The sequence below is a fragment of the Sarcophilus harrisii genome, chromosome 3 (genome assembly GCF_902635505.1).
Source record: "Sarcophilus harrisii chromosome 3, mSarHar1.11, whole genome shotgun sequence".
Lineage (NCBI taxonomy): Eukaryota > Metazoa > Chordata > Mammalia > Dasyuromorphia > Dasyuridae > Sarcophilus > Sarcophilus harrisii.
In genome coordinates, this window is record NC_045428.1 from 302440670 (window position 1) to 302468388 (window position 27719).

The following is a 27719-nucleotide window of genomic DNA, read 5'->3' on the forward strand; positions in this document are numbered from 1 at the left end:
GCCCCAGACGGCGCCGGCGTCGCGCTGGTGATGTATTTTGTTGTGGACGGCCCCGGGTTCACCTGGTGAGCGTGGGGCTCCCGGCTTCTGCCGCCTGCTTCTGGTGAGTGGGGCTCTGTGAGCCCCGGTTTCTCCGCCGCACCAGGCTTCCCCTTCCTCCCCCCAGCCCCTGGTGCTTCTTACGCCTTGGTCCTCTCTCCCTGCGGCCGGACTTACTCCGCAGGCCCCGCTCCCCCGCGGGCCCCTTCTCCTCCACAGCGTGCCCTGGGGCCTCAGGGCCTGAGCCGGGAGGGAGCCTCGGGTCTCCCGAGTGTATTAAGGGCCTGCTAGGCGCCAGGCTCTGCGGGAAGCGCTGCTCCTGCTCCCTCCCTAACATGAGGGAACCGAGGCTCTGAAGAGAAGGTGGCCTTGGCGGGGTCTCGCCCCAATCGGCGCCCAAGCCCCGAGTTCTGGGCTTCCAGTTCTGGCTGGGCCGCGTGGCCCTTATAATGTGAAAGAGAGGAGGGCGAAGAAGCCCCCAGGGTGGGCGTCGGGGTCAATCGGAAAAGTTGGAGCAGGTCAAGTTTTAGTGAATCCCACAGCACCAAGCATGAAAACTCCCCGGGGCCTTTGTTATCCCCAGCTTAGCCCCTTCCTGTCCCATTGCGTGGGCCTAATAAATACTCGTTAAACTGACATTATTGAAGGGTTAGGTCGCTAATTTGTGAAACACCTAAAGTGTTTAATGCTGAAGTAAAAGGAGCCCCCTGCCCTGCTCCTCATTCAGTGGGAGCAGGAGGGAAGCAGCTATGTACAAGCACGACAGAGAAGGATAAAGGGCGAGGGGTCTCTAGGAGGAACCCAGACTAAGGCGGCCTGGGGGAAGCCTCTTTCTTGCAGAAGGTGGGATTGGAGCAGAGATCTGAAGGAGACCAGGTTATCAGGAGTCAGCTAGCAGGGAGGGTTCCAGGCTAGGGGGCAAGATGAGGAGGCCGTCATCCCTTGAGCATGGAATGAGTGAGTTCTAATGAACCCTGGTACTCAGTGGGTGCCTTAGTGCTTACAGGTTCTGGATGCTAGGTGAGAAAGAGGGAATTGATAAGATAACGCAGATTAGAAAGACCTTCGATTAGATAAAGCTTTTATATTTTTTAAGGGTTTTTGTTTGTTTTGTTTTGTCTTTTATGCAATAGGGATTAAGTGGCTTGCCCAAGGTCACACTATTGTAAGGGTGTGAGGCCCCATTTGAATTTGGGTCCTCCTGACTTCAGTGCTCTATGTACTGCACCACCTAGCTGCCTCTTAAAGTGCTTACAATATTCCAGGCCTTAGAGGATATTTCACAGATGACTTACTTGTCCAGGGACACACAGTTATGTGAGTATCTGAGCTAGTATTTGAACCCACTTTTCAGGCTAGTGATATATCTACTGCTTCATAAGAATGTACTGTTTTCACCTAATTGTCACAAACAATAATGGAAATAAGGTAAACTTTTAATAATCCATTGGCATGAAATGAATATGCCTGAGAATTAGTTGACTTTTTAAAAAAATCTCTTTACTCATGTCCATCTGTGTTGCCACTTGTCTGGGGGGGGAGGCATGGGCAGAAGAGACTCACTTGTGCTGAGTTGTGAAGTATTAGCCTACATTTAGACAGAAGTGAAGAGACATTGTAGATGAAGAGCAGGGAATGGGGAGAAAGCGCTCAGAATGGGGAGTCTTAACTTGTTAATGTATTGGAAAGTAGTGTTGCAATTGAGATAACACAGTGTGTAATTATCCCTTCCCCCACCCTCCTTGACAGCTCTGCTAACTGACTCTCAGTGATGAGACAGATTTCCAGAAGAGTTGACTATGTACTTCTTTCCCCAGGATTTCACAGAAGAATGGTTAGGGGTGAATTTTCTAATCCACTGCAAGTGTATTCCCCAATAATTCTAGGCTCAGTTCAAGTTGTAGCTCTTCCATAAGACCTTTACTGATTGCTATAAGACTCAGTGAACCCCCTTTCCTATTAACTCCCTTACAGTTTATTCCACATAATTTAGCTCTAAATTATCTCTTATTATCTTGTTTTGTTTATAAGTGTAGTATGATGAAATGAGTACTACCTTTTATTATATTAAAAAGCATGAACTTATTTAGGTTTTATGAGCAGAAGGTATCATGTTAGCTCTGCAAAAACTATATTCCTTGGTGCATGCGTAGATTATGCTCTTCAATTTTTTATAGATGTGGAAAAGTAGATATAAGTTGAATTTATTCTTCAGTGACCTCAAAATTGTGTTGCCAACAGCCACAGACTCCTTGGGGGGGGGGGGAGGGTATCCTTGGTCTAGGCTAGCTGTTCTCATCTGATTTCTTCAATGCTATTTCTGTTTGTTCATGTAACACTTCAGGGACTGTAATGTTTAGAGTCCAAGCTCCACTCTCATTTGTAGTGAAAAGCATTTATTATGAGAATTTTTTTTATGTCTTTTCCTAGTTTCCTCACTATAGTTTCATCCTTAAATATTCTGAGTAATTTTGCTTATTTGGGTCTCTTTCCAAGCTTTCTATAAACTTATGTTTCTGTCTACTGTGTCTTATGTTTTAGAAGATAATATTATTCTTTCCAATTCACTAAGATATTATAAAGTGACTTTTTTTCCTGGCTAGCATTTCTTTCCACTAGGCAAGGAAATTAAATTTTTAATAAGTGAGGCGATTTCTAGGCTCTTTTGGTTTCTGTGATCATAACAATTGGTTTATATCCGATATCGGTTCAATATTCAATGTCTATAGTTTCCTTAAATAGGTCAGGTTGAAGTTGTATTAATTGAATCCTACTTATTTTTGTTCTAGTTTGGTATTAATTTTGATCTGTAGACTATAACAGGTGAACAGTCTGAATGTATTAACAATAATAGCTAACTTCTAGATAGTACTTGAAGATTTGTAGAATGCTTTACATATCTTATTTGTGAGGTATATAGTTATTCCCATATTACAGATTAGGAATTTTAGGCCAAGGGATTTACCTAGAGTCACATAGCTAATACGTTATTTGAAATAGGATTTCGAACTCTGGTCTTCTAGACTACATCATGCTTCTAGATAGTAGATAGAAAATGACTTATTACTGGTGAGACATTTTTCAATCTCCTAAAACATAGTTCACTTTTCACTTTTTTGAAGGGGGGAGGGAAATGAAACTCTACTACTCTAATTTAAAAACCTTTGTTCTTTCTCCTTGTCTTCTACATCCAGATTTGCATTGAAGTTACCAGGTTTAAAATGAGATACTTAATTTAATATTGAATATGATAGTATATAGTTTTTTCAGAGGCACTTGTCAAGGCCTTCATGGGATTTCTCTCTTGTATTTTTTGCTGCAGATGTTAATGCCACAATTATTTTAATGATGATCCTTTCACAAATTCTGTTTCTGAGCAGTGCAGTGTGAGATGGCTAAAAGATAATTTTTATTTAATGCCTTTGAACATATGTTTAATTGCCACCTTCATTTCTTCTATATGCAATAGATCAACAATTGATTATTTCCAAATTTAAGCCAATTAAATTCTTAAGCTTAGATTAATTTTTTTTTCTTAATACAGGATATATGAAAAGTGCTGGCTTTCCGCATAAAATGACTGACCCAGACGTCCTTACAGAAGTTCCAGCATCTTTGAAAAGACTTGCTAAATATGTGGTACGGGGCTTTTATGGCATTGAACATGCTCTGGCCTTAGACATCCTGATCCGAAATCCCTGTGTGAAGGAAGAAGACATGTTGGAACTGCTGAAGTTTGATCGAAAACAACTCCGATCAGTTCTGAACAACTTGAAGGGTGACAAGTTCATTAAGTGCAGAATGAGAGTAGAGACTGCTGCAGATGGCAAGACTACTCGCCATAATTACTACTTTATAAATTACCGTCTTTTGGTTAACGTGGTAAAATATAAGCTAGACCACATGAGAAGGAGGATTGAAACTGATGAAAGAGATTCCACTAATCGGGCTTCTTTCAAATGTCCCACTTGCTATAGTACTTTTACAGACTTAGAAGCCAATCAGCTCTTTGATCTTGGGACAGGTAAGATTGTGTCTATTACATAAAATTTCTTCTCAAGTCGTCATGTTTTACAATGGAAGGTAGTTATTTTTAGGGGGAAAAAAAATACTACATTTTCCAGAACACAGAACCATGTTTCTTTCTCTTACCTTTATCTTCCTGCTTTTACCACTCTGTGCCCCTTTCCTCCCCATATATACATACGCATACATTTAAATTGCTGTCTCTCATCATACCTAGTGTAAGTCTTTTTTGTACATGTGCTTGAAAATATAAATATCAGGATGTGTAAATCTGGGTCTGTTGGACTTTTTCACTCGTTGATCTAGCCCTTTTTGGAGCCAGAGAGTATAGTTCAACTGAAAGCTACAGAAACTGGATCTTCCTTTTTCTGTATCTATCTGCCTTTAGTCCTTTTCAGGGACACTGTCTATCCAGATACAGGGTTATCTCTCTAACCCTAATACTAGCAACTAAAGCCCCACTTAAAGAATTGAATAAGGCTCTGAAGTCCAGGTACTTAATGAGAGATTGGGAAGGAGAGAGGAGGGAGGAGAGTTGTACACTACTGTGAGAGAGCCTCTAGATAAAATCCTTTGTTTAACAATATTAGAGGGGAGAAATCATCAAAAATGTCTTGGGTACAAGTCACATCAAGAGAGGAACTTCATGCTTTCCACTTAATCATGAGAGGGAAATACTCCATGAAATTGGAAAATACTTTTCTTCCATCCTAAGATAAATGGGGAGACACAGTTCATTTTTCATATAGAGGATGGGTGAAGTAACAAAATTCTGTGGGAATGAGGTCATCTTCATATTTTATTATTATTCATATATTATAATCATGGCAAATGAAGCTTTTGATCTTGTTTTTTCAATAAAGATATCATTCATAAATTTCTAAGTATCCGAAAACAGTAGAATTAACTAAAGAGCTGTAAGAGTTTGGAAACTAGAAGATGAGTAATAAAAAATTCCTTAAAATCATTTAGATTTCAGAACATTCACCACTTCTGCAGGCAGCCATTACCATGGTCTTTTAAGATTCTTGCCTTGGGCATTTATTTATTTATTTAATCTTTGTTATAGGACATTCCTGGTGTAGAAACTTATAGTTTTAGAAGGTTGTCTGAGAAATTCAGGGGCTTACTTAACTTTACCGACTGATAAGTCAGAAATAGGACTTTAACATCTTTCTAACTTCAAAGCCCCCCTCACCTCCCTCCATCTGCGCTGCTCTCTCCTTGGCTCCTTGGTAAAGGTAAATGAACAAGTTTTACTTTTAGGATCTGAAAATGCCACTTTTTTATCTGGACTATATACAAAAACCTTTAATAGAGAATTTATCCTTCTATAGTGAAGATGTGCAGAAATCTGAATTTAAAACCAGTAAATTAAGGTAATAGGATTGTTTCCTTTTGTACTTTCATAAGTACATTTTAAATTGATTTATATAAAACTTGCTTAGTATCACAGCTATTGCATAAATTGAGATGTAGCTGTATACTATATTTAGCATACTTTTAATATAGTTGTATCCAGTTTTAGTCTCACTCTATAAGAATGTACAAACTAGAAAATCAGAAAAGAGCAATAAAAATGATAGTTTGTGAAATGTGTCTTTGGGATAAAGAATGAAAGGATTTGGATTTGCTTAAACCAAATTAAGGCTAAGTGATGTCTTAATTATTATTTTCAGCTTCATATATACATATGTACTCATGTATGTGTGTCTGTGTATAGATATGCATGTGAAATATTATAATTGAGACTATTGATTAGTGTTTTTAGAGGACCAAATGAAAGGAAATAGAATATTAGACATTGGATGATTTGATTTAAATTATAAATCAGATGTAATTTCAGTCATTATTAATCCATAATTATTTAATCATTCCTTTTTTTGACAGAATGTGACTGTATTTAAGAATAAAGATGTAGGTTTCATTTTTGGATATTTAATCATTTTTAAAACATTGGTGGGAGGGTTCCTCCCTTCAGATAAATTTTATTCTGTGCTGTACCTGAAAACAATTATTAGTTGAAGCATATACTTATTAAATCATTTAGATAAGTGCAGTACCAATATTAATGGGTAAGTTGGGGAAATTTAGGATCTAAACTTTTAGACAAAATTAAGAGTCTGAGACAAAGCAGTATATCTTTTCTAAACTTTGTAACTCTCAGAATCTAGTATAATGCTCTCTGAACACATTAGAAGCAAATAAAACAATACATCCTTGTTCTTTTTCTTTTTAATAAGATGTATGATTTAATAATGTTATGCTCTTTATCTTTGACTTTTTATTTTATTTATTTATTTTTAAAATAACTTTTTATTGACAGAACCCATGCCAGGGTAATTTTTTACAACATTATCCCTTGCACTCACTTCTGTTCCGATTTTTTCCCCTCCCTCTTTCCACCCCCTCCCCCAGATGGCAAGCAGTCCTATACATGTTAAATATGCCACAGTATATTCTAGATACAGAGCGTAGAAATAACCCAGGAAGAAAAACAAAAATGCAAACAGTTTACATTCATTTCCCAGTGTTATTTCTTTGGGTGTAGCTGCTTCTGTCCATCCTTGATCAATTGGAACTGAGTTAGATTTTCTCTTTGTCGAAGAAATCCACTTCTATCAGAATACAGTCCTCATACAGTATCGTTGTTGAGGTATATAATGATCTCCTGGTTCTGCTCATTTCATTTAGCATCAGTTCATGTAAGTCTCTCCAGGCCTCTCTGTATTCATCCTGCTAGTCATTTCTTACAGAACAGTAATATTCCATAACATTCATATACCACAATTTACCCAACCATTCTCCATTGGGCATCCATTCTTTTTCCAGCTTCTGGCCACTACAAACAGGGCTGCCACAAACATTTTGGCACATACTGGTCCCTTTCCCTTCTTTGGTGTCTCTTTGGGGTATAAGTCCAGTAGCAGCACTGCTGGATCAAAGGGTATGCACAGTTGGATAACTTTTTGGGCATCCAGATTACTCTCCAGAATGGTTGGATTCGTTCACAACTCCACCAACAATTATGCTCTTTATCTTTAACTTTTTTTATCATGAGTGAATTTTTGTTGGTTTTTAAAATTAAAGTAGTGTTTAAAACCAGGTGTACATAAGAAATTGACTAGTAGGGTATGTAGCACCTTGTTGATAGACAGGAAAAGAAAAACAGATGCTGTTTTGTTTTTGCCAGTTCCTAAATTCTTAATCCAAATTTAGAATAATTTTGTCCAAAGGAAGAAAAGAAAAAAGCCTTTCTATATATGAAGACTTGACCATTGTCAAAAGCTGAACTGCCACTTTGTTAGCATTTGGGTTCCATTTATTTAAGTACCTTTTAATTATTGTTATGTGTGTCAAGTCAGGAAGCATTTAAAATGTTTTCTATGTATAGACACTGAAAATACAGAAAAAGGCAAAAAAGTTCCTTTTCTCAAATAGCTTACAGTTTTATTGGGGAGATAACATTCAAACAACTCTGTACAAATGGCATATATACACTGTAAATTGGAAGTAATCTCAGAGGGAAGCCACTAAAATTGAAGACAGGCAAACTACTTTGTAGAAAGTGGAACTTTGGCTGAGATTTGGAGGAAGCCAGGAAATAGAGATGAAGACAGAGAAGATTCTAGGCATGGGGGACAGCTGGTAAAAATGCCCAGAATTCAGAGATGGGAGACAGATCATTGGGTACATGGAAGAGTATAAGACAGAAGACTAGAAAGCTGGGAGGGGACCAAGTTTGAAGGGTGTTGAAAGGCAAAGAGAGACTTCTATATTTAATCCTGAAGACAATAGAGTACCTGAAGTTTGTGAACTTCTGGCTCACTTTCTATACAGTTGTGGAGTGGAAAAAGTCGCTTTTGTCATTTCTTATTAGGTTTCTTTGGTTTTGTGCCAATTCTAGGCTTTTGCCTATGTAGGTATATAGTTAAATGATCCTCCTCTGTTTAAATAGCTATATTGGCTAGAAGTCTGCTGTAGTTCACTTTTTAAAAGAATTTAAACTTAAAAACAGATTTGTACTCTTAATTACAATAGTAATTATTAAATTAACAATTAAAATGTTTTTATTTTTATTCTAATTTTTGCTGACTTTTCATTTCGGTCAAGTCAGATAATACAGTTGTGATTCAGAAATGATTTTAACATCAATAACTAGTTAGTTCTTGTTTAAAGTATGGGTTTTTTTTTCTTTTTGAGATTAAATTTAGTGTTCATTATGCCTGACATTTTCTAACTATTCTTGAAGAAAATAGTCATAAGTAGTGTTTCATGAAGTAGTTCATGATATATTAGCATGGACTTTGAAGTTTCCAGATGACATGTAAACTGAAATTTCAATTCTTTACTTTCTTGATTGTAAGCCATATCTTCCAACATATTCTTAACCCTTCCTTCCCACCCTTCACAGCAGAGCCACTGTTATTGAAGTGTATACTGATTTAATTTAGAGTCTTATCAAATTTTTTCATAGAATTAACCTCCTTGTTCTCTCCAGCAGATGTTGGTTCATAAGCCACAGTTATCCATATTATCTTATCCTCATTATGAGCACTGTAACCTGAGGTTGCCAGGTGCCCCATATTGTTATTACCATGCAACACATGATAAAAATGAAGCTTACTAACTCCTTACAACTCTGAGGAGAATGTACAAAGCCATCCCATGATTTCTCTGTATCTTCCTTGTATGCTGTGGATTTTACTTGGAGTGAGGAAGCCAACTTTTAAGATGATTCATTTGCTTTAGTAGAATTTTTTAAAATAGAATATTTCAGTGTTTGGAGTTGAAATTAAGTTGTTATCTTGAAGGTTACAGTGACTTCTTAATTACAAAATTCAATGACCTTTTCTTGTCTTCATCATTTTTTCCCCTAGCATTTGACTGAGGATATATTCCTTTTGGATAATCTCTCTTCCCTCTTTCCATAACTCCTTCTTAATTCTGCATGATCACTGCTCAGTCTTCTTTGCCATTCCTATCCTCCAAAGCATTGTCTTCACTCTCAATATTCCCTTCCTTAGCAATCTCATCCTTTTCTGGGGCTTCAGCATTTGCCTCTATGTAGATGACTCCAGCCTTTCTTGAAGCTCTTTTCTGTAATTCTACTTCTATATCTTCAACTGCCTGTTAGATAGATCCATCAAAATTTTAAACTATAAATATGTTAATATAAATATTGACTCCCAAACTCTCCCAAATTTATTCACTTTCCTTATTTCTTTTGATGGTACCCTCACACTTCATTCAACAAGTCTTAGAGTCATCTTTAATAGTTTACCACTTATTGGAAGTGTTGAATAAAGGATTCAAGCACTCAACAGATTGTGATTATTTGAGGTTTTTTCTATCTCTGGAACACTGCAAGATTTTGAAAGGGGAAATTACAGGGAGAGATGATCAAAGAACCTAGAAGGTCATTTAGACCCACAGGTAGAGGAAAAGAAGAGATCGCAAAGGTCAGTTAGAAGGACAGTTGAATATCACAATTCAAGATATTTTCAAGAAGAATCATGGGATTTAGTGTTGGAACAATTCTTTAGAGATAATCTTATTTAGCTACTTTGTTTATAGATACAGAAATCAAGACACAAAGCAGTTAAATTATTCAGAGATCCAGAATTTAAACTCATGGAATAGTCAACATTGAATCACTACTAAAAGTTTCTGGATTTGGTAATTATGAGGTCATTATTTTATTAAATTGGATTTGGAGTAAGGGTTGGGTAAGGAAGGGATCTGAAACCAAAAAATTGTCTTGCTTATTAAAGCCTAAAAATTCATTTTCCATGAATTATGTTGATTATAAATGAAAATCAATATATTGAGTTCATTCTGGATTTGTAATATCAAAGATGAATTAGTAGTTTTGTACCCTATGATGAATACTATAGAAACGAAGTCATTCTTCTACAGCTGCTAAATATATTTGTTGCCAGTTGAGAACACTAACATGTTAGTGGAATATTTTATTTATATGCTCTATGTAAATATTAAAGGTTAGAAGATAGAGAGAAAAGATTTATTTTTGCCATTTCCATCTTACTCTTATCTTTCATTCATTTAAAAACTACTTTTAAACCTTCCTCAGTAGGGTTTAGGCCTTGCATGAGAAAAATAATTCAGAGTAGTAAAGAGTAGATAACAGGCTTGAATTGGACAGCACCTAATCTTCTGAGGAAAGTTGGTACAGGTTCTGAATTTTGAATCCAAGCAAGTATAGACCAAGGCCTAGCCTGCCCGGGTAATGGGATTTTTCAAGACCACCAAGAAAGAGTAGGCCAAGTTAAAGTAAAGTTAGGTGCAGGGAGTAGCTCACTTAAATGCATTCTCAAAACTTTGGCCTTTCATGATAATAGGGCACATTCCTAGATTTAAGTAACCTAATAACTGAGATGCATTGATAAGGTTCTGAACTTGGACACCATTCAAAAGAGAATAAAGGTAAGACTAACTGCTCTATGATAGTGGAGTAATAAAGTCTGACTTTAAAATTAAAAAAAAATAATAATTGGATATATTACTGTCTGACCCAAACTGTCAAGGTCTGATAGTTCACTACAAAACATTGTGCAAGAAAATTGTAGAACCAGTTGAATAAATAATGAAAGCAAAGGCATCATATAGTCATTTCTGTTAGTTGGAAATTTTAGATAGATCACATGAATGAATTCCACAGATAACCTTAAAGTGAGTAGTGTGTTTTTTTTTTTAATAGCTTTTTATTTTTCAAAATACATGGAACAAAGTGAGTATTTTTTGACACAGTTTCTATCACAGGTCAGTTTTCTTTGCCTTTAATTTATTCTGTCCATTTGCTGAAGATTTGTTAAATGCCTAGTCACTTATTGAGATTTTCACAAATGGGTAATTAAACCAAAAAATTTTGAGGAATTATCGATTCTGTAGTGTAGGGGTTGGCACACTGTCTTGTGGGCCAAATCTGGTCCACCACCTGTTTTTGTCTCAAAGACTGTACAAAAAAAAAAAACAGGCAGTGGGTCAGATTTGGCCTGTAGGACATAGTTTGCTGGCCTCTACTCTAGAAGCAATGTGAAGAAATCCTGTTTAAACCAGCCAAGACGGTGAAGTAAGGAGAGGAGGGGCAGCTTAGCTCCTCCCAAAGAAGCTCTTTCTCAGTACTAGACTAAGTAAAAATCAAAAAAAGAGAAATCTCAGGGAGTTATTTTTTCTGCAAAGGATCACAGATTGGATTCACAAGCAAATAACAAGTTCAGCAACTGTGAAACTGGAGTGGGCCAGGATTCCTTTCCTCCCTTTCTCTTCCCTCCATATTCCCTAACAGAACAATGCCATGGCTCTATTGCTCTTACATTCAGCTGCAGAAAAAGATCATACAAAACCCTTAAAATCTCTTCAGAAGCATATAGAGCTTAACTCCAACATAGAGTTCCAATCCTGGAAGATGAATAAACAAACAAATACAATTATTGTGATGACAGGAATACTCAAGATACCAGCCTAGAAGGAAAACTCAAAAAACATCTACTAGCATTGCCTCAATAAATTTTAGCTTGTCCAAAAAAGTGATTATGATGTTAGAATGAAATGAGATACCTGGAAGAAAGAGTTCAGAGGAAAATGAGAGCAATGGAGGAGAATTTGAAAAGAGAATTAGCAGCTTAGCACAGAGGTACAAAACAATATCCAAATACCAGATTCCCTGAAAATTAGAATGGGCCAAACAAAAGTTTATGACTTAATGAGATGACATGAAATATTAAAACAGAGTCAAACAATTGGAGAAAAAAAATCAGCTATCTTATATTTAAAAAAAAAAATCTTGAGAACAAATAAAAGGAGTGATAAACTTAAGAATCATTAGACTACCTCTTAAGTGGCCCCAAAAAGAGAGAGCCTTGGTATCATTTTTCAGAAAATCATGAAAGAAAACTGCCCAAACATATATGGAACCAAAAGACAAAGTAAAAGGGATTCACTGATTATCACTTGAAGGCACTGAAAAATTTCCAGGAATATAATAACCACGTTACAGAAATTCCAGATCAAAGAGAAAAATAGGCAGTCAATCAGAAGACTTTCAGTACCAATGAACCATAGCTGTGATAATATAAGCTTCAGTAGTTCCCACTATGGGGTAGCAGAAAGTATGGAATATATTCCAAAAGATATATAGACCTGTAACCCAGAATATGTTCATCTCACACCTGTCAAATGAACCTAAATCAACAGATTTGAAGATTGCCAGAAAATAGTTGCAAAATTGCCAAAAAAATACGTTGATAGCATATAACTTAGGTTTGCTGTAAATTGGTAAAATTATTTTGGAGAGCAATTGGAAACTATTCCCCAAAAGTAGTTATACCCTTTGATCCAACACTACTATTATTTGAACCACTTTCAAAGCAATGAAAGAGAAAGGAAAAGGTCATGTGTATGTTTTAAAATTCTTTTGTATTATAGGAAATGATAAAAAAAAATTTAGTTTCAGAAAAACATGCATACAGGAGACTTGTTTGAATTGTGTCAGTAAAATGAGAAGAACTAAGAGAATGATTTATTGATAATAAGAATAGAAAAGTATTTATGTAGTGCTTTAAGAGTTTCAAAATACAATACCTCATTTAGCCTCACAATCTCAGGTTGGCTGAGGAAACTGAGACAGATAAGATTAAGATTGCACTTTTGAAACAGGCAAAATGATAATATCTTCATTTTACAAATGAGAAAATGAAGTTCAGGGAAATTCCAAGGTTATAGAGCCGGATTAGAACTTAACTCTCAAATTCTTATTCCACTATCATATGCTACTCAGTTGAATGTTTTGATAAGTGCAAATGTATTTTGCAGATGATCAAGACTCAGCATGATAGAAGTCAATTATCAAAGGTTTCAATTGGGGACCTTGTTTTTGAAATGGGACTTAAAAGGATGGATTTGAATAGGAAAAGAAAAAACAGGAAATCATTTCAGGAGGGGATGAGCAAGAGACAATGGGACAACTATGTTGGATGGAGAGAATGGGCATTTGGCAGTTAGAACCACTAACTTTAACTAGGTAGAGTAGGCCGTATTATAGAGATCCTTGGATTTGAGCTTAATCTTATTTATAAACTACCAAGTGGGCTCTTGAGTAGAGGAGTGATATTTGTAAGCAATACTTTAGAAGAATTAGTTTTATGACTGTGAGGAGGATGGATGGGAGTGGAAAAAGACTAGAGCTAGGCTGGAATTAGGCAAGAGGTAATAATGTGGGCCAGTACAAGTTTATGGTGTCATAGTAGAAAATGGCTAGAAATAACAGGATGTGATGGCAGATTGTGTCTAAGGGATGAAGGATTGGGATGACCTGAAGTGGGAGACTGAGTATGAAAAGATGTTTAAGATAGATTTCATAACGGTCTTATTATATAGAATAATTTAGCCATTTTTTTATTATAAAAAGTCCATGAAATTGATAGTTTTATATTTAGTAGAGTGTCCTCTTTTAGAGTCTGTTATCTTAGTTCTTTTCACTTATTTATTTCAGTTGCAAGGGTCAAATGGATTTCACTGAAATATATAGAGTAAAGCTTGACTATTTCTAGTGCAGTTTTCTCCAACCTGCATGTAAATGGGGATTTTTATGTTGTTAGAAGGGAAAGGTAGATTGTAAACCTAATTTATTTCATTCTCTTATCAGTTAAAGTACTGGCTTAGACATTAGCATGTCTAAGTTTATAGTGAATAGAATTATTGAGTTGAGAGAGACCAAAATCTAGTCCAATCCATGTATTATACAGTTGAAGAAATTGAAGGGCAGAGATTTGAAATGAATTGTCCCCTGTCGTACAAAATTTAGTGTTAGAGCCCAGACTTAAACCTGGATTTCAGTCATTTTATTCCAAATCTAGCCTTTCCCTTCATTGTATGACAATTCTTCTTTTCCCTATTTAAATACAGTTTGCATCAGAACCTAAAGCCAGGACAATAATTAATCACTGTATCTGAGGCTCTTGGGCAGTGATCCCTGGTGAGGCTGTGTTAATGATTTTTACTACTTGTTCCATATGTGGTCACCACCATTCTCCAAGCACTCTGAAACTGTGGTAACTTATGACCTTCTGGTTTCCTCTGCAAACAATATAAATGTGTGGTGGTGGTGGTGGTGGTATTCCTTTCAAAGAGCCAGATGTTTGACACATTTAGATAAAATTTTATTGAATTCATTCATTGGAACTTCCTTATTGTTAAAGTTAACAGAATGATTCGGCCTTGACCTCTTACTAAATCACAAAAATACAAGATTTGAGTTTGTGTGTTTATAAAATTATTTTTTAATTAAGGTTAGGGAATTAGGTTTAAAGAATATATTGGAATTTCAATAAAATACTACAATGGGCAGAAAAAAACAAATGAAGAAAATTGGTTTCAAACTTTCTAAGAGTATAAGGAAACAATTGTGTGCTTATCTTTGATCCTATACTGTGAACCAGAAGAGTACTTCTTAAAAAATAACTACCATATTCTGACTTGAACTTTCTGGTTCCCTGTATATGCATCATCTATCTTATTCATTTGAAAGTTTGAAGAAAGGGCATTGTCTTGGTCTAATTAATCTTTGTTATCTCATCCAGAACCTCCCTAGCACAATACTCTGTACATGGTAAATACTAATGAAGTTAACATGTCAAGAAGCTTGTGTTAACACTTTTATTAAAAATAGCCAACATAAGTGGAAAGGCCTTAAAGATAAGAAAAAAAAAATGTAGTAGTATCCTAGAAAAGTATTTTCCACATTCCAGTGAGATTTATATATAGTTGCATAATTGATATTTCTTTGTGTGGTTAAATACTACCTGTGGAATGAATGTCTGGAAAGGAAGGTACACTGGGGGTGGAATTTGGTTTTGAGTTTAAAATGAACCCAAATATTTGCTTCTTTTTGAAAATGTTACCACAGAGAGAGTGATTGGGTGGCTCTGGTTCACTAATCATAAGCTTTTGTTGTCTGTGTAGGAATTTTCCGTTGTACCTTTTGTGAAGCAGAAGTGGAGGAGGATGAGTCAGCAATGCCCAAAAAAGATGCTCGAACAGTTGTGGCAAGGTTTAACGAACAAATCGAGCCCATTTATGCCCTGCTACGAGAGACTGAGGATGTTAACCTGGCCTATGAAATCCTTGAGCCAGAACCCACGGAAATCCCAGCCTTAAAACAAAGGTGGGTTATGAGGACTTATGCCCTTACCAAAGGTACTTCAATGTCTGTCTTCAGTGTTTGGACTTCTGCACCTCTAAGAGACTATCCTTCAGGGATTAGCTCGCTGATTTCTGTTGTAATCTGGAAAATCTGTAATCTTCTCAAAGTAGGCAAAGTCATTTGAAGCCCCCAAGGAAAAGTGGAGACAAAGAATTAGTTATCACTGACAACAGGGTTAAGGATGGGAAGGAAGACCTAGCAGAGAGCTGATTTGACTTTGAGACTAAGGGAGATGGTGTGAAACCAGAAGGCCAGTGATCTCTTATCTGCCAACCTCTCTGTAGCATCTGATGTTGTTGGTCTTTGCTGACATATTGAAAAAACAGGAGTTAGAAATGGAAAGATAGCAGATTGTGGTCTTAGAGGAAAATTCCTTTTCTTGGAGGTATCGCTGGTTGTGGCAGAGTGTGGCCATGTTTGTGGGTGGGCAAATTCTAGGAAAAAACGAAGGACCTTGTGGTTGGACAATTTGAGGAATGGGATTATTGTGGGTGATAGTCATAAAGAACGATTCTGAATGATGTCTGGGAAGCTGCATGATTTCCATGGGAAGAGCATATTGTAAGGTTCCAAGGAGGTGAGGTCATTAAGCAGTGTCCTCAGAATGGTGTTGGAGGAGCTGCACGGGGAGTTAAGAATTTGCTGATGACCCTGTGGCTCAGGTGGAGCTTGAGGAATCAATTTCCATAGAAGAAAGCTTCAAAAGAAGTAATATCAGTTTAATTCCCAAAGGGGGGTGAGGGTGCCTTTGTTGAAAAGCTCCAGGACATGAGGAGAAAGGATGGGGGAGGGTAAGTTGTGCATTACTGGGTAAGATTGCAAAGGACCTGGGAGAGCCCCATGTCATCCTCCTCCTAAATCCTAATGCCTCCACCCTTTTCTTACTTGTCACTTGCGTCTTTTCTCAGCCTTTACCCAGGTTCCCTCCACACAGTACTTTATTCTTGAACCTTTCCTCTTTTTGTCCACTGACAATTTATCCCTCCCCAGACCTGAGGCCTGGGTTATTTCTATCATACTGCCTTTGCTGCTATCTATGGCATTCCAGTTCTACTTCAGAGAGCACAACTCCATTGGGTTGGCCACATTGTTTGATTGCCGAATATATGCTTGCTAAAAAGATTATTTTATGAGAACTCACACAGGGCAAGTGCTCACAAGGTGGTCAGAAGAAGTGATACAAGGATGCTCTTAAGGTATCACTTATGAACTTTTAGAATTGATAATTTAACATGGGAGACACTGGCACAGACATGCCACATGGTATGCCCTCATCAGAGAAGGTGCTATGTGTGCCCTTTGAACAAAGTAGAAGTGATTGAGTTCAGAAGAAATGTGAGATGTGCAAAGTTATAGAAGCCAGCCCAAATGTTCAGAAGGACTATTTGTGTCTGACCTCTAGCAGAGCATTCTGAGCTCCTGTTGGTCTGCTCAGCCGCAGTCAGACACACTGTAACTAGACTCTAATGATGTCATTTTGGCCCTCTTCGAGAACAAAGGACAACGACCAATGTGCTGTCGAATACTGTTGGTGGTAGTGTTACAACTGTGCTGGCAGGGTAGTTATAAATTCATTGCTGTCTTCAACTAGGTCTTTACTACAGTAAGGAAATCTTTTTATTCCTCCCCAGTTTATTCCCTGTCTGTCTCTTCACCAAATTTATTCCAAGTATTCTTTTTTTTCTTTAAATCACCCATACTACTTCTGCTCTTTTAACTGAAGACTTCACCTCTTCATTTACTGAGAAAATTGAAGCCTTTTAATTCCAGGAGTTCTCCCTTCTCTGCTTTTCTTTACCTTGTTGCCCTTTCTCTCCTTTTCCTTAGGCTCCACATATGATAGCAATGCCGTCTCCCATTTTTTCCAATAGATTCCCCCTTCAGGCATTCTCTTGGTAAACCTCACCTTCAATCTCTTGTCAACTGATTTCTTCCCTACTGCTCTCAACATGCTCAAGGAGAGTTTCTAGTCCTGAGAAACTTACATTCTAATGGTAGAGAATGGAAGGCAGTCTTCAAGGAGATGACACCAGCAGCTGGTGGGAAAGCCTTCTGGGGAAGGTGGAGGCACTTAGACTGAGTCTTGAAAGAAAGCAGCGATTCTTAGAATCTGAGGTGAAGGAAAAGATATTCCAGGTATGGGAGACTCCTAGGGTAAGGAAGCAAAAGCAGCAGACAGAGCCTCGTGTGAAGAACACCAAGTTAGCCAGTGTGGCTAGATTGTCAAGTGTGTGGAGAACAGTGATGTATAAGAGAGGAAGGAGAGTTATAGAGAACTTTAAATGCCAGACGACTTCACATTTAATCCTGAGGGGGATTAGATGGACTGGGAAAGAAGAAACTTGAGGACAGGAAGACTAGTTAAAATGGTGGCTTTGAGTAGAAAGAAGAGAACACATAACACGTTAGAGAAATGTTGACAAGGTAATAAGAGACAATATTGGGCATGGAGGTATGAGTGAGGAGGTCAGGAAGGTATTAAGGATGTAAATCTGGGATGTTAGGCAGAGGGGTTGGTGTTGGGATGAATGGGATAGAAAATAGGCAGTTATGTTCTAATCATGTTGAGTGGAGATGTGTTTGAGACATCCACTTTGAAATATCCATTTAGCAGTTGTTGATGCATGACTGAAATTCAGTAGAAAGACTAGGGCTAAAAACACAGGTGTAGGAATTATCTGTATAGAGATAATTATTGAGCCCATAGGAGCTGATGGACTCAAAATGAAGAAATGTAGAACAGAAAGAGAAGAGGAGCCAGGACAGAGCTTTTCAAGGGCACCCACAGTTTTGGGTGTGAAATGGGAAGGGAGAGTGAGAAGAAGCAATCAGACAAGTAAAAGGAAAATCCAAAATGATGACTGTTATCTAAATCTGGGGAGAAAGACGAGGCAACAGTTAGAGAAGTTAAGGATAAGAACTGAGAGAAGGCCATTGATAGATCAGTTTGTGTTGATCAATAAGATATGAAGCCACATTGCAGAGGATTTAAAAGGGAAAAAGTGAAGATATCCTAATATATATATATAGTTTTTTGTTTGTTTATTTTTTCCAAGAGCTTTAGTTGAGAAAAAAGAGAAATAGGACAGAGATTAATGATTAATCTCAGTGTAGCAAAGACATTAGCCCCCAAATTCTTGTCTCACATATACATGAAATTCAAGGATGATGATATATGTATCTCTTTTTCTGATATTTTAAGATTTACAGAGTGCTTTGCATGTATCATTTCATTTACAAGCACACAAGATCATCCACACCCATACTGGAAGATTTCCATCACTTCTAATCTATCCTTCCAAATTCCTTGAATGTCAAATTAATCAATTACTGCTCTTTACCTTAGCAAAATTCAGTGCAATAAGTATTCATTGAATAGCTACTACTTTAAGGGACTGCTAGAGTAGATGTTCAAAGGAGCCTAAACAAATAGAGCAAACAAACAAACTGATAATTGGTACATGAAAAAGTGAAACAAATGCAAAAGTGAGGGACAAGTTAAGTGTTAGAAGAACTTGAAGAAAAACTGTTCATAGGGCATTAGGGTATGTGTTAAGGAGCACTTCATGGAAAAATTCCATCTGAGTTTGGCTTCAAAGATGGAGAAAGAGGAGAGTCCACTCATTACATGACAGACTGAGCAAGGAAGGGTTTGAACAGAGTGAAGAAATTAATCCTCTTTAAAATACAGAGCTTTTTGTCTCCCATCTTTAGAAATGGCACCATGGGTCACCAGTAGCTCTACTGAAACCCAAGTTTGGCCAGGGGTCTTGGTCATGCATGTTTGTTCAAACTGGCATGGCCTCATCTGCATGAGGTACAACCTGAACAATATGCCGCCAATGCTTCCAGCAGTACATAAAAGACATTGGCTGCATTAAGTTGGACTAAATATTTATGGACCTCACTTCCATGATTACTCTGACCATTAATAACTACCATTTTGGACTCTGGACAACTACTTGATCAACCTACTTAAAGATCAGTCTTATTGTGCATACTATACCAGTTTACATATATCATTTTAAAAAGTCATCCTCAGTTAAGATTTTAGAAAAAAATATATTGGAGAAATTTATGTAACAAAAACATTGTAAAGATACAATAACATTTTGTTTAAAAATAGCTAGAAGGGGGGCACAGTATGAGATGAGACAGGTAGATAAGTTGTGAAGGAATTCCAACAGTAGATTCAGAAGATTATATTTTATTTCTGAGGCATTGGAAACTTGAAAATTTTTTTAGAGAGAAAAAATTAACAGCTCTTGGCACTGAATTAGAAATATCAGTCAGCAATTTGGAAAGAATTAAACTAGATATAGATCGGAGGCATAAAGACCATTAAGTATTCCAGTAGTCTAAACAAGAAAAATTGATGTCCTGGGTTAGTAAGATAGTAGTGAGGATAAATAGGAGGGCCCATATTAGGGTGAGATTGCAAGGTTAGAGACGTTAGGATTTGGCAACTGATTGAATATTTGACATGGGGGGACGAGTGAAATGAACCAAGACATTTAGTTAGAATCTTTTGGGGCAATCACTGCACCTCTTGAGGCATTCTGGTTAGCTTTCATGCCTCATTAAATGAACAAAGACTCTGGTTCCCTTGCAAGTATGGCATCAACAATACACTGAATTAAAACAATCTTTACCTCTTTAGCCTTTTTTTTTTGTAGTGGAGGGTGGAGTATTAGTGTAATAAATCTTAGGGGCAGAATTTGCTGGATTTCTAACAGTTGCCTTTTTGGGGGCTGAAAGCAATGGAAAATCAGTGGGGTATATACCCCAGAATCCAGTAAAGTAGCAACTCTCAATAGAACCTCCAAACCCTGTCTCTAATCTGCTTCACAGGCCTCATCCAATAGAAAGGTTCTCTTCAGCTTTAAAGCTTGTCATAAAAGGGCTGTAAACAGTTGACCTCCAGCCTTACAGTAGATACCTAGCATCTCATTCCTGTCCCTCCCCTACTTTTCTGGCAGTGTTAATGCAGTGAGATTTTCATGGATTTTTTTTGTTTGTTTTTTTTTACTTTTTTTCCTCTGATTTTACATAGCAAGGAACGTGCTGCTGCTGCTGCTGGAGCTGCTGGCCTTGCAGGTGGACATCACCGGGAAGCATGGTCGACCAAGGGTCCGTCCTATGAGGATTTGTACACTCAGAATGTAGTCATCAGCATGGAAGACCAAGATGATCTTCATCGGGCAGCAGCTGAAGGGAAACCCAACAAAGAGAGGCCTATTTGGTTGAGAGAAAGCACAGTCCAGGGAGCCTATGACTCTGAAGAAATGAAAGAAGGTAAGAGGCTAATATGTGTCTCTATCTTAGGAGTAGCTGAGGATGTTTGTCTGTACGCTTGTATGGCCTCACCATTGATGTCTTTTGCTATTGTGCTTTTCAAATCAACAAGAGAACAAGACGCATTTCAGAAAATTTATAGCATACCCCAGAAGCAAGCGGCTGTAATAGCAAGTAGGGTTATTTACTTCTCTTTTTTAAAATATTTAAAATCCAGTTTCAGGGAGGAGACTATACAGCTCTGAGTTTGATTTGAGATTTTTTGCTTAGTTGTGGATAGCACTTAGTATCAGAAACATTTCTTTCTTGACCTGAGTCTGCTGAAGTTATTTGTTTCCCATTTACTTCTTACAGAGTCACTTACTAATGTACTTTCATAGCAATAGCTAGCACTTATATAGGGCTTTAATAATTGCAAAGTACTTTACATAAATTATTTGATCCTCATAAATACCCCAGGAGTTAAGTACTATTATCCCCCTCCTATAGATGAACTGACTGAAGCAGACAAAAGTTAGGTGACTTGCCCAGTGAAGTTGAATTGGAATTCAGATCTTCCTGACTTAAGATCCAGCACTGTATCTACTGTCCCAACAGGCACTTTTGATCCATATCAAATGTTCAGGACAGTATAAAGCACAGTTAAAAAGAGCCATCCAATAATGGTCCAATCCAATAAAACTTGGAAATTTCACACTATAGTAATTTCCAGACAGGATACATGCTTAGTGGCAGCTAGACTGAACTTGGGCTTAGAGAGTCGTGAATTCAACTCTTGCCTAGCTCTCTAACCCTGGGCAAATCCCTTAACTTCGTTCAGCCTCAGTTTCTTCTCCTGTAAAAGGGGATAATAGTATCTACCTCACAGTATTGTGGTAAGATTCAAATGAGATAACATTAGAGAGCTTTGCACACCTTAAAGTGTTAAATCAATGCTAACCATTGTTATTGGCATACTTATCATTCTGAGAGCTATAATTCAAGAATGCCAGTGACAGATATTATGTCACTAATTATAAAGTTATTAGAGTTCTTTAGTTTGGGGTATTGGGGTGCCTATAGGTCTAGGAATGAGGCTAACACACATCTATAAGGTATCCCAGAAAAGCAGTTCTGTGACTAGAGATTTCTATACTTCTGGCAGCATTTCACTTGATTCCTGGGCTAAATGACCACTGTTGTTTATAAGTAACTAGAAATCACCTCCTCCTTCCCATAATACCCATTCTTCCTTCAAAAGTATAGACAACTCCAAAGCAATCCCAATATTTGGACAGAAAATGCCATCTGCATCCAGAAAGAAAGTTATGGAGATTGAATGTAAATCAGCAAATGCCATGTTCACTGCATTTTTTTTTCCCCCTATCCCATGGTTTTTCCTTTTTGCTCTGATCCCAACATGATTCATAAAGCAATGTGTACTAAAAATAAATAAATAGAAGTTTTAAAAAAGAAAAGTATAGACAAAGACTGAGGGGTGGTGTCTGGGCAGAAAGTAATGATTCTTCACAGTATGACTCTCGACAATGATCTGATTTTAGTCAGAAAAAAGTTCCCTTGACAACTACAATTGTACTTCATTCCAGCTACTGGAATCTGTCATTCCTACTGATCAGGTCAGCCTTAACATTAAGGAGCCTGATGAACAGGACCAAATTTTAAGTTGTTGAAGCCTTCAAGGCCACATGCCCTTTGAGGGATTCCCTATTATCTAGCACCTACCCAGACTACTTTCCAAAATGTTGGAGTGTCTAGTTAATCTGATAGATTAATCTGTGCTGATGTGACCATGAAAGAAGGCAGCCTTTTATTCAAGGCCCTTCTAAGGATTGGGTGTTTTTGACATGGGCCTGTCTCTGTCAGCCAGTCCAAAGAAGAAAATTCTGCACCAGGCAGATGAAGGGTGTGCCCTGTAGGGTTTTATAGCACTCCTTAAATCATATTGTATAGATGGGTGCTTATTTCTGGCAATATGTACAGCTGGTCCTTCTGAGGAATGATAAAAAATTGGCACATCTGAGCAGTGACCACATTTTGAAAGGAAAGAGTCATTATATGTGAGTCATTAGGCGTTAGTGGTGTTGGAAGAGCGACCTATTTTTAAGGCTGCAAAAGATAAATCAAGTTCTATTGATATACATTTCAAGTTTTCAGCTGTACAACTATTCACGAGCTGCCTTGGTACCAGCTTTCTCATTAAGTATTTAGATATTTATTAGTAATCTTAAAAGTAAATAATACAAGTATCTTTCCACTCAAACTTCAATTATAAGAAAAATTTTCATTATTAATGAAGTAGAATATTTGTGAGGAAAATTTTCAAAGTGATAGGATGGTGAGGAAAGCCATGCTGTTGATGCTGCAGTTTTGGGGAGCACCCTCTGTGTAGAAGAAGCCCTGGGTACTTTGCTGACAGCTATTCTTTAGTCTCAGATCACTCTGGGGCCTTCTCTCCATTTATAGAAGAGCTGCTGTCTCCTCTTGGAAGGCAACTTACAAATTCTAGACTCATCCTAGGGAGTGGGCTCATCAAGGACTACTGAAGGTCCTTATTGTTTGTATTTTCTTTTTCAAGGTGGATTAGACATAGATGCTTTTCAGGAACGGGAAGAAGGCAGGACAGCCCTGGACGATAATGAGGAGGTCATGCGGGCCCTCCTCATTCATGAGAAGAAGACGCCTTCAGCGGCAGTTGGTTCAGTTGGGGCAGCTGCTCCTATAACTACTGCAAATGGCAGTGACTCAGAGAGTGAGACAAGTGAATCAGAAGAAGACTCTCCACCACGTCCATCTGCGGCTGTCTCAATGTACCAAGAGGATGAGGAAGAGGAGGAGGAGTTTGAGGAGGTGGCAGATGATCCAGTTGTCATGGTAGCTGGACGTTCATTCTCTTATAGCGAAGTGAGCCAACAACCTGAGTTAGTGGCACAAATGACTCCAGAAGAGAAAGATATCTATATTGCAATGGGACAACGTATGTTTGAGGACCTATTTGCATGAAGCTTCTCCTGTGTCTTCCATGTTGGCCAGATCAGAGAATGTATTTTTCAAAATAATTCCCAATATTTAGTCTAAAGAAAATATTCATCTCACAAATCAGGTCAAGGGTAGGAATTTGATTTTTAGTGTGCCAAAACAGAAAAAAGGAGGATGGAAGGGAAGATGATAGAGTGAATTTTATACAAACTGAGAAAATTCATTCATCTGTCACCACAGTATCAGTATTTTTCCTTTTTTTTTTTTTTTTTTTTTTTTTTTTTTTTTTTTTTTTTTTTTTTTTTGCATTATTTCTTAACTTGCTCATATCTCTGATACCAGTATGGATTTTGGTTTTCACAGACTTGTTTGTCAAAAAGATATTATGCAGCAATTAGTTCTGATATGTAGCATGGCATTGTTTCTTAATGCAGAGTTTTAAACTTATAAAAATATGTAAAATATATATATATACGCATATGTGTATATAAATATAAACTTTCCTATAGGTGCCTATAAGAGTAGTAACTTTTGTAACACTTTCTCTTACAGTTTTTAAAAATATCATTTTACAGGCCTTTGTGGACAGTAAAGATTGTGTTTCAGAATTTGACCCTATCAAAAATGATGTTTCATTTACATAGATGAATGTTAGAATTGAAAAACTATTTTCAAAATATTTTATACCAATTAAAATTTGTTATTGCTAGTAATGTAACACCCAGGGGCAAGGGTTCAAACTGGTATTTTATCTCCTTTAAAAATAAAGTTTTCTTTAAAAAATGTTTTGTTCAAGGGTGAGGTCTCTATTTTCCATTATATAAACTGATATCTGCTGGGTGCCTTTCTTATTTTTATGTGTTAAGTGCTTTTTTTCTGTTCTGGGGTGTTCCTGCAATGAAATTGCTGTTACAGAAATAACTTTCCTTTATGCTGTGATGCACCTGGAATACCTTGGCCTTTAAAGCTTGATGCTTATTAAAGTTTTCATTTTAATAATATGGTAAGCCATTGCTAACACTTGAAACTTTTTTAAACTGTCTAGTTCCCTGGAAAAGCATAATTTTTCTGTTGAAGTTTTATTTCAATCCTCTTAACCTCCTTGAATTATTATTCCATCTTGAACCCTCCTTTTATTGCCAAACTTTTCAGAACAAGAAGCAGTACAGCGTGTAACCAAAGTCTTAGTGCAATATTAAGCTTTAATTTAACTGTTTTAAAATGAGGATTTTTATATATTCCATTTACCCTTAAGAAACTTAAAATTGTATTAAGACTTTTGAAACATTCTGTATATAGATTCAGTCTATCATTGCCACAGTCACACTTAAATGTTAACTGCTCTTCACCTCCTACTAATAGGCTAATGTTACTAAAAAAATTACTTTTTTTTTTGGTGAATCTTGAGCCTAGAGAACAGGTAATGAAACCTATTTCCCTCTTTAAAAAGAAATGGGGGTATTGGGAAGATGGAAAGAATGTGAACTGAAGTTCAATTGGGAGAGGAGGATATATTGGGAGAATACTGATGTTCAAAACAAAAAGAAGTGTCTCAACTGTAAAAACTTGAATGGTTTCCAGTTTATAAAGTTGGAAAAGCTTCTTGGTATGGTGGAGAGAATGCTGGATGTGGAACTGAAGACTGAATTTAAATCTGAGTTCTTCCACTTATGTCTGGGAAACTTGAGTGAAGTCATTTTAATGCTCTTTGGGCCTCAGTTTCCTTCTAAAATGAGAAAGAAATTTCTGAGTTATCTTCCAGTTTTGAAGCTCAAAGATTCTTAAGCCTGACCTTCAAGACAAGCCATCACCTGTTCCTTCTCTCTCTGCTTACTTGCAGCTTCCACTTCCTGTCCAATTGACCTGGCTCCGAATCTTTCACACCTAATATATCCCTATTTATTTCTCTAGTCCCCAAATATACTCCCCTAGCAATCTTTTAAGGCAAAGTTCGCATCTCTCTTCTGTGAAGCCTTTTTTTAGTTTAATCAACTCAAACCTTTTTAGCTTCTGATTGTCTAGAATAATCAGTGATCTTCAACTTTAAAGATTTTGAGCATGCACTATGTAGGATATTATATATTCCATACAAACTACTGCACTGATATTGTATACTAGGAGAATTACACCAAAGCATATTGCTAAAGAATGAGTTAAAGATGAAAACAATCATTTTTTTAAAAAATCAACATTTTTAGTTACAAACAGCATGCTTGACTTGTTAAGGGATCCTCTAGACTTTTCTTTTTGAGTTGCCATATTTTCCAGAAATACTGGACTTAAGAGTATTCAAGAAGCCCTAAATATTTGACCTACCTTCCTGCTGAGCTGACACAAGTTCTTGTTTGCATCCCAACCTGGACTCCCTATGTGTCCTTGGGCATCAGGACAGGCACCAGTCATTCTGCATTAGCTGGGAACCTGCTTATATAGCTGGGACCCTTGTAGTAGATAGGTAGACTCTTCTATCTTCATGGTCTAGTAGTTCCCAAGGGTAAAGATTGCCGTTTTTGCCATCTTAATTATTTATAGTTTGTCCTCCCTTGACGCTCCCATTTAGGTAAAGATTTCTGTTTTTCCTCTGTTGCAGTTTCATAAATATTCAAGCTTTCGTTTGAATTGTGAACTCTTTGCACACGTTTACAATTCCACTTGCATGCTCATTTCTCTTGTAATAAACAGTTTTTCACCTAAGTTTCTTGAAGCTGTGATGGCTATTGGCAGAATGCTTCATTTTCCACTTTTTAAAATCTCTCTGCGTGTCCTGGAACATGGTCTATCAACAAGCGTATATGAGCTGGGGAGATAAAAAGACAGGCCCTGCTCTCAGAAGCTCATATTCTAAGTAGGAAGGCAACGTGCAAACATCTATGTTCTTATAAGGTACATACAGTGTAAGCTATTCTCAGAGGGATGGCGTTATAGGTGGGGGATGTAGAGGACCAAGAAATTCCTCTTGGAGTGGTGTTAGAACTGAGACTTGAGTGAAACCAGGAGATGGAGGTGAGGAGGGAGAGCAGGGGAGAGCCAGTGAAAGACCCAGAGGGAGAAGGGAGATGGAGTGTCATTTGGCAAGAAAACCAGAAAGGCTGGTATGTTTGCATTCATAGTGAGGGGGGGAATGAAGTATATAATACTGAAAATGTAGGAAGGCACCAAGTTGTGAAAGCTTTAAATTCCAAATAGCATTTTATACTTTATCCTGAAAGAAAGAGGGAACTACTGGAGTTTATTCATTCTTAGAGGTCTTGAAAAAATAAAAAACTAATATAAAAAAAATTTTTAAATGAATGCTAAATATAAAAAAGGAAAGAAAAAGGGGATTCCAGAAAGAGGAAATAAAGAAATGACAAAAGTCGGAATGAAGAATATTTGAGAAGTGGACAGTAAGTAAAACCAACTTGGTTAAAGGTGGAAGACTAGGTATTAGACTTAGTGAGAATTAGGATGAAAAATTAGTGAGGAGTCAAAATTACTTGACCCCAAGAAATACTGACAATGAAAAATTCAGAGAAACTTGGAAAAACCTGATAGAAAGTGGAATAAATAGAACCAGGAAAATTATTTGCATGATAACCACAATACTGTAAAGGAAAAGAGCTTTGAAAGACTTCAGTACAGTTCAGACTCCAAAAAACGAATAAGGAAATCTACCTTTTCTCTTGGCATAGTGGTATGTAATGACCATATGCATTCAGACAGCATTTTCAGAGTTCATTTATTTTACAAAATATCTCTGAAGATGAATTGATTGTTATAGATGTACGTACATACACGCACGTGTATTTCTTACACAGAAGGTGTTTACCATGCTGCCTGACATATAGTAGGTGCTTAATAATTGCTGTTGACATGACATGATGGGGTGACAATAAGTGAGCAAGAATGATAGAGATGGGAGGAAGGGGAAATAAAAGAGCATCAGTAAAACTATATATATATATATGTATATATATATATATATATATATACATATATATATATATATATGTATATCCAGAAAAAAATCATTCCAAAGGAGACATCAACAAATGGCAATTTTGTCATTTCACAAAATTTAACATAGATCTTTAAAATTATTTAACCAGTTCACAGGTTCAATCCTCTTTTTTGTTTGTGTATTGGAATATTTGTTGTTGGATTATTAAGTTCATAATTT

The 27719-nt window shown here is 37.0% G+C and overlaps 1 protein-coding gene across 1 annotated transcript; it reads left to right on the top strand.

The window, feature by feature from the left end:
- The first annotated feature begins 14 nt into the window (after positions 1 to 14).
- Positions 15 to 24345, top strand: GTF2E1 (general transcription factor IIE subunit 1). The gene is made up of 5 exons (XM_031959712.1): positions 15 to 103; positions 3584 to 4063; positions 15049 to 15250; positions 20343 to 20584; positions 23160 to 24345. The coding sequence occupies exons 2-5, from the start codon at positions 3589 to 3591 to the stop codon at positions 23582 to 23584; spliced, it is 1344 nt and encodes a 447-aa protein (XP_031815572.1). The 5' UTR covers positions 15 to 103; positions 3584 to 3588; the 3' UTR covers positions 23585 to 24345.
- Positions 24346 to 27719: the final 3374 nt, after the last annotated feature.

Coding starts and splice junctions, on each gene's coding strand:
- GTF2E1 (XM_031959712.1), top strand. CDS start 3,589: ATGAAAAGTGCTGGCTTTCCGCATAAAATGACTGACCCAGACGTCCTT. Junction 4,064..15,048: donor GCTCTTTGATCTTGGGACAG/GTAAGATTGTGT, acceptor TTGTCTGTGTAG/GAATTTTCCGTTGTACCTTT. Junction 15,251..20,342: donor ATCCCAGCCTTAAAACAAAG/GTGGGTTATGAG, acceptor GATTTTACATAG/CAAGGAACGTGCTGCTGCTG.